General features: G+C 33.3%; 1 protein-coding gene across 1 annotated transcript; it reads right to left on the bottom strand.

Annotated features, from left to right (window-relative positions):
* Positions 1 to 2,667: 2,667 nt before the first annotated feature.
* Positions 2,668 to 5,279, bottom strand: LOC129949897 (putative sodium-dependent multivitamin transporter). Its single transcript, XM_056061617.1, has one exon. It carries the CDS (start codon positions 4,719 to 4,721, stop codon positions 2,979 to 2,981), a length of 1,743 nt encoding a protein of 580 aa, XP_055917592.1. The 5' UTR covers positions 4,722 to 5,279; the 3' UTR covers positions 2,668 to 2,978.
* Between the last annotated feature and the right edge of the window lie 2,986 nt (positions 5,280 to 8,265).

Raw genomic sequence — 8,265 nt, 5'->3', positions numbered from 1 at the left:
TTAATAAAATCTAAATAGTAAAGTGACACGGAGTTACAGCACATTAAACAAATGCACTAAATTGTGATTGTTTCTCATTAATTTTTTTAAATTTTGTTTGCTTTGCGAAAAAAAGATTTTGAAATTAATAGCTGCAAACAAATGACGTAGAGTATACGCAATATGCATATGCAGTATGCACGCTTCAATTAAATTAAAAACCTAATGAAACGAGTATATGTGATACATCTCTGAATTTTTACTTCTATAAAAATGTAATGCTGACTGGAAAATATTTATCCAATCAGATGTGTTTGCCACAGTATAGTTTTATTATTGAAATATGAAACGAATATTGCACTTGAACTTGTCGTCTACTTGTGTACTTTGTAAGCGTATTTATTTTATTACATAAAAGTAGGAAAAGTTAACAAAAGCAAATCACAGGACAAACATGAAATATAAACTCAGATTGTCATGAAACAATTATAAAATTGAACAATGTTATGAATTGAAATTTTTAAATAAAATGAGGAAGCATTAGACAATTATGTAGGACCAATTAATATTTTGTGTACATATATTTAAATGTTTTAAATTTTAAGAGTAATTTAAAACTTTATGTATACAATTGCTAACCAATTGGTTTTACAACACTACAACACTTTTACATTATTTATAAATGGATGTTTATTTGAAAATCAAAAAGAACATAAGCGCAACATGCAGCTTCGTCTTGAAGGTATAGAATTTAACAACTTCTCTCAGGTAGACATGTTTAGCATATTATTTTATTTGTTCAGGCGTATTTTCGCAAGGTCAACATTCAGGCGTGTGTTGTTTAAATATGATACCATTTTTTTTCAAATGTGCCAATTGTCTAAATGATAGAAAGTACAGGAATAGGTATTTCAAGTTTTCTAGCCATCGCACTAAACAAATAATATATATGTACATATGCACATGCCTTATTTATCTTTTTTCGAATATTTTCAAAAAATGTACTGTTTGCACATAGAATGTACAAACTGTTATATTATTGAAATGACAATTGCTTTTCTAAATTCTCACTTATCCTTTGCGTCTTAAACCTTTCTCCAACACTATGATCAACACGTATAAGTGTGGCTTCATACCAGACAGATCAATGATAGACCAAATATTCAAATTAAGGCAAATCTGGAAAAGACTAACAAATTTTAAGTTGAGATCCATCATATTTTTATCGATTACAGATCCGTATATAATAGTATAAGTCTCAAAAAACCGATCTGGCTTTGAATGACGTTACAAAATACACGGTGCAAAGGGCATATGGATAACAGCTCATCCAAGCTACTCCAGACATGTGCAGGGTTCAGACAGGGAGATTCGCTTTCACTATCAAATCAGGTTATTACAACTGCTTGGCTATGCAGACGACTATAAGCATTCATTACTACAGATCAACAGGTGTTGGTCTTGAAGAGAATAAGGACATCATAAAGTATATGCTATCAACAAACAATGATTCATCTGCCCATCATCATAGCTTAGGGCAAAACGTCATTGTTGGTAGCTGTAATTTCGAGGTAAACAAGGAGTTCACCTAACTGGAAAGAAATATCAATACCAAGAACGACAACTTATTGAAAATCCAACGAGGAATTACCCTAGCGAACAGCTGTTACTTCGGTTTAGCCAAAAAAATAGGTGAAAACTTCCTTTCTCAAAAAACAAATTGCACTTTCTACAAAACTTTAATTTTAAGAATTCTTTCAAGATGTGGGTGCTGTCTAAATAGCCAAAACACGCCGACTACACTGGCTCGGGCATTCGAGTGAATTCCAGTTCCAAGTTTCGAGAAGAAGAGAAAGACCGACCAAACCTGAGCTTCAGGGAAAATTTGATTACTATGGCCGAGCGTTTGGTCTTGATGACAGGAGGGATTAATATCGATGAAAGAACGCATTGTTTTAAGTTGAACCCTCCATGGATTGGGATCGAGAGCCGTAAAAGTAAGTAAGTAATTAATTCCTCACCACCTCCAAAGTTTATCTATCTTGTTCATTCTATATAACATCTATTTATGAACAGTCATAATAATAATATTTTCCAATTGATATTTTTTGCATGCATGACATGATAAAGGTCTATGATCTCAATAATGAAAGTGCTGAAGATGGAACATAATAATATTGGTTTTGGGTACCTAAGCAATTAAAATTAATTCAATAAATCTAATGCAATGATTAGGTAGATTATTTGCCTTGAAGTCAATGTTTTGCTATTTAAGAATTATGTTAGTTAATTCAAGAACAATTTACAAGCTTACATATTTGATAACATATTTATTTAACATACAGTTTTCTTATTTGTTTAGTATTTGTCACATATTGTCCATTTTTTGTTAAGCTCGAGTTCATTGAGCCAAATTAATTAGATCCCCAAAAAATATTTCAGTCTCATTTCAATTGGGTTAAATCAATCATAACGAAAGAAATTATTGTTAATTGAACACAATTAAAATTAAATTGGCCATATTCATAGGCATTTGATAACTTTGTTGCTAAGTTAAGTTTTGATTTTTTGGTTTTGATGATTATTTATTGATTCTATCATATACAAATATGATAAGATCTTAAGTTGCAGGTCTGTAGTACAACAACAGTTAAGCAAACAACTATGAATACGTCCTACCTACGTACATTTATGTATTTTTAAGTTTTTGTCTTTTATTAAAATATATTCGAAAAATAATTTGTTTTCTTATGGGACTTATAGTCTTATTATTATAACAAAATGAGATAATTAAATTAAGTTAAAATATAAAGCCATGGAAATGATCATAAACTTAATCTTATATAAAATAAAAGAGGTGAACATTGTTTGTTTCTATTGTCTTAAGTGCCCAGCACCATAAAACTTACCATCACATCGTAAAATGTTGTCTATTTTAAAAATTAGCAACTAAAAATCTTAACTTGTTTTTTCGCTAAGTAAATAAGTCTTAAATCTAATCAAAATTCGGTATTTTTTAAACAGTAATCATTTTCACCTGATTTCACTTGTGCTAAGGATTTTCGTTTTAAGTAATTTGATATTGGCGGTGCAAATAGATCGTAGTCCAGTTGTGTTTTGGCTGCATCCAAATATATTGAGGAATTATCAGCCAAGTATAATGTCTCCATAATAATGCTTGAAAGATATCCAATTAAAATGGTTATTAAAAAACCGAGAACAGCAACAAAAAGATATGAAATTCGAAACAAGTAGAAATATTCGGTGTTATCGGGACCGAGGGGCACAAAAGTACTTGAGGTCGTTGCATTAAAAGAGACACACTCATTGGCTGTTAGAGGAAGAGCTGGTGTCGGTGGCTTTGGTTGACCGAATCCAATCCAAAAGGAGAAAGTAAAACCCACCAAAAGTCCCAATAACGCTCCACGCTGGTTAGCTTTTGTTGTGAACATACCCAATGTAAAAAGACCCAAAAGCGGTCCTCCAACAACTCCGAATATAGTCAAAGAAGCTTGAAGTACTCCGCCAAGTGCTCCCGCACAGAACGCCAAACAAATACATATTATTCCAAAAATGAATACCATAATTTTCGAGGGAAGTGTGGTGCTATTTTCAGTCATGGGTTTCTTTAAGATTTTTTTACAAAAAGGCTTCATATAATCCTCTAACGTAACAGCTACTAAAGAGCTTACAGTCGAGCTTATCGATGATAGACTTGCAGAGAAGATCCCCGAAACAAAGAGTCCCGATAGTCCAGGATATTTTGACATTGTGTCAACAACAAACAATGGCATAAGTTGGTCCCTTACTTTCGCTCTTCCTTGTAGCACTGGATCACAGCCTTTGTAGTAATAATATATAGCCAGGCCACTAAATAGAGTTGAAAAACTTATAGAACATAAAATCGGAAGATTAAGCCATAGAGCCCGCTGGGCACCCTTCAAACTCTTAACGGACATCAGACGTTGAACTTGACCTTGATTAATGGCATACAGGCTGAGATAAGTAACCGAACCACCGATGGTTAGTGACCAGAAACTGTGCCGAATTGTGGGATCAGGTGCGAATACATCGAAGTTAAGACGTCCATTTGCAGCAGCCGTATCCCATATTGCTTTAAATCCATCTCCTTTAAATGCAGAACAAAATATGACGCAATAAATTGCAGCAAACATAAGAAATGATTGAAATACATCAGTTACAAGCACCGCCTTCATACCCCCAAGTGTGGAATAGAAAGTGCACACGAATCCAAGAGTAAGGATTGCAGTTGTCTTACTTATCCCAGTTACAGCCTCCAGGGCCAGAGCAGGAGCGTAAAGGACAATTCCCATATACAAGATCATTTGGACGGAAAACGCTATGGAAGCAACAAGTCTCGTCGTGAAGCCAAATCTCCTCTCGAGATATTCATAAACACTCGTATTCCGCATATTATAGAAAACCGGTAGAAACCAATAGGCGGCGATGGGTGTACTCGCAACATATGACACATTTATCCAAACAAACATCATACCATACTGGTAGCTTTCCATTGAAACCCCCAAAAGGGTTATTGCCGACATAAAACTCGCCATCAAGCTGAATGACACAGGCCATGCCGGCATATTACCATCAGCGAGAAGGTATTCTTTTGTTGTCTTTTGCCTGCCGCCGGTCAGGCGATAATAAACACCAATCGCAGCCGAGAAAGCCAACACCAAAAGAAGTACCAAATAATCCCAGGCCGTGAAAAGTGACATGGTGTTTAAGTTTATGAAATGAAGACTTGCTATTGCTATCTATTGTGTCAGTCAGAAGAATGAACTTGCAATTATGAACTTGCTTGTCTTCTCGCTAATTTTCTTCACATCGGCAGTTTTGATTTAGGTATAACATTAACATGGCAATCAATTAGCAAAATCAATCACTTTTTAGCTTATGACATTGAATTATTTTCACTTAAATTATCGTTGATTCACAGCCACTTTGAAAAGAAGGATTTATTTTTATTGCTGAATTCAATGTTAGTTCGTGTTTTAGACAGTGGTGTTCCAAGTTCATAGATCTTTTTATTTTAACCCGGGGAAAGTTGTATAAGGGTTTAAGTAATAACAGATAACGCGACAAAATTCAAATTCTTTTGGTTCTTGAACTCCAAATCCCGACTCTAGATCTAGAATGACCAAACACTAAAGAACAACTAAATACTAAAATGAAAACGATAAATGAAACTGGTTAAAAAATAAGAAACTTTATTTCTCTAGAATACGATACGAATTATAGAATAAGGAATGGCTTTTCGTTTTCAACGAGAAATGAGGAACTTTGTACGAGCCGTCAGCTGTTGTTGGGACTGCTGTCAATAATTAGAATTTCTGATAACAGGGCCGCCGCAGTTTACTTTAATAGTTCTTGGTAAGGGCGCTAGCTAATAAAAAAACAGACAACTTTCATATAAGCAGTTTTTTGGTGCTCAGTAAGTAAATTAGTTGCCCACAACTTAGAATTGGTGTACATTCTATAAGGGAAAAGCAAGGTAAAGAGAGTACATAAATGGCTCTTCTCTTTGAGTTTCTATAATCTGCAGTTAACTTTAATTCTGATTTAACTTGTGAAAATTATTGAAAATTGTTTAAAATTTAGGGGCGACTTTCCATTACCGCAGCACGAATTTCCTTCTGATTTGTTTTTTTTTTCAGTTATACTACGTTTCCACCGGGCACTAAACCGAGATTTAGCTAGATTTGTCACAAATCTCCTTGAAATCTTACAGATTTACAATAGAAATTTTAATCTCCTCAAATGAAGATTGCAAATAAAACTCATTGAAATCTACTTGGAAACATTAGTTTGTCAAATCAAACAAACTTTTGTTTCGGAGAATAATTGTTGAACCGACAATAAACAAAAAACAACTCAAAAACAAAAACGAAAGAAATCAAAAACGAAATAAAATGTAAGTATACAAAAATAATAAATACATAGGTACAAGAATAAAATAAAACTAATTACGATTGGTTGTTATGACAACGTCAAATTAATCTCCTTTTCTTTGGTGGAAACACCTCATGATTTATTTTAAATCATTTGCCTTAAATCTCGGATTATTTTTTGGTGGAAACGTACTATTAGGTAGGGGTCTCAATAGAACATGTTTTAAATATTAAGGCTAGGAAACACCATAGAAAAAAATATTTTCTTTTTCGAACTTAACCCTACTTTTTTTGTTCTTCATTTTTCAGCCTAAAACAAGTTTTTTTGAGTTGATAGAATGGCGTTCTAACAGCTAGGGGGAGTATGCAAACCCTCTGCTTTGAATCACTGTAGGATTTGGGTCGGGTGGGGGTTTGGGTGTATGCAAAGTACTTTCTCATTTGAGCACTAAATCAAAGAAATCCCCAACAAAGAAAGCAAGTATGGCAACACTGAACAAAAACAAGGAGTTTGTATGTAAAAAAGTGAACTTTGAAAATGAATTTAAAACAGAAATAAATGTTTCCTTGCTCTAAAATTGCTAAAATTATTACTTATTTGCACAATAAAAAAACGCGAGTCGAAATTCGTGCTGCGGTAATTGAAAGTTGAGCCAAAATGTATACAAAATTGAAAAAATGACAAGGGACATTCTTTTTTTTAAAGTTGTCCCTAGTAGAGCGCGTTCTGAAGAAGCTTAGAACAAGTTCAGTCAGAACGAAAAAAGAAACTCAAATTTGAAGCTCTGCACGTTCAGAGGTAAGAAAGAAACACATTTTTTTGTTTGACAGTTCAGGCCATTGGCCTTCTAGATATAGACTCCTAGTACCCAACTTCACGTTGGTGTCATCAGTTCCTTAACACTACAAGACTTTCTGTTCAGCGGCATTATGGATCAACTTTTGAACTTGATTTTTGCATTGACATATTAAATGTGGACTTCCAGCCGATACTTATTCTTATACAAAAGCTCCTAAAGAGGTGGCTCTAGCTATGCTTTCAATCTTGTAGGTTTGGCGGAAAAAAAGGATAATTAATTTTCAAACGCCACTTGTCGTTTCATTGCTTCAAAAACTTTTTTGTCGAAGAAATGTAGGACATTTTTTAATATCAAGTTTGACAAAATAAACAAAATACATATTAAAGAAGGTGAACTCACTCTAAAGGGGGTCCGTATGAAAATAAGTGTCGATTAGCAGTCCATATTAAATATGTCATTGATTTAGGCTCTTCTTAAAAGTGAAAAAGTAATAATTAATTTTAAAACGCCATCTCTTGTTTAAAATTTGTAATCAAGCTTTTTTCGAAAAAATTAAAGACATTATTTATTTTATGAAGTTTAACAAAATAAACAAAACACAAAAATCTATGAATTTAAGAAAGGTCTAGTAGATATCATGAAAACGAAGTTGGCTACCAGCAGTCCATATATATTAGTAGGTCCATTATGGGTCCATTAATAATTTTAAGTTGCAGCAACTCCTGCACAGAATGAAAATTAACTGCACCCAAAAGAATCGCTGTTGCAGAGGCTATGTCCGGTATTACACAGTGCATGTATTTAATGCGCATTAATCGGCTACATCTTTTTGAAGTTTGTTTTTATATTTCGTCATATTTATTTCGGTTAATCTAATTTAATTAAGCTTGTTAGGGGTTTTGTAAGTATATTTGTATGTAAATAAGAAATAAATGTCATCTGCATAATATGGAAAATATGTTAAACAAAATGTAATGAATTCATTAATCTGTGTTTACAGATTTTTTGGACTTTAATTATTTTGGTCATTTTTACCTCCAAGTGGTCATGTTTATTTTCAAATTTGGACACAAACTTTTTTCCATCAGAGGCAATCGTAGGTTTGCCTATCGTCCACTTGAATTCATTTTCGTGTTATATATTCAGGTATTAGCTTTACTAAACACGAGACGGATTTATTTCTATTTATTTTTGTATTTATTCCTTTCTCTTTCGCACTTCATTAATGCGCTGTGTATTACGGGCCAAGAGAGTAAAACCTACAAAAAAACACTTTTACATCTTGGCTAAAGTTATGTTAAGAATACTACTAAAATTAAAAATAGGCCAGAGCTGTTTATCGTAGCTTATAATATGTTCGCACATTTTGCCCCTGAAAGTACCACCTAAGTTTACTCAAGGTAGCTTCTTTAAGTTGCTTAGTGGATAGCCACCTTACTTTTCGATTTTTCATTTTTGCTCACATCTCTATCATTGTAATCGATTTTTCGATAAAAAATACTTCTGACATAAAAATTTCCATTCTATACAATCTGGAACTGATTACTGAAGAGCTTCCAGTTGTCAACGCC

Source organism: Eupeodes corollae, chromosome 3 (assembly GCF_945859685.1).
Source record: "Eupeodes corollae chromosome 3, idEupCoro1.1, whole genome shotgun sequence".
Classification (NCBI taxonomy): domain Eukaryota; kingdom Metazoa; phylum Arthropoda; class Insecta; order Diptera; family Syrphidae; genus Eupeodes; species Eupeodes corollae.
Note: the sequence above shows the minus strand (reverse complement) of the source record. Positions and strands in the feature narration are given on the sequence as shown.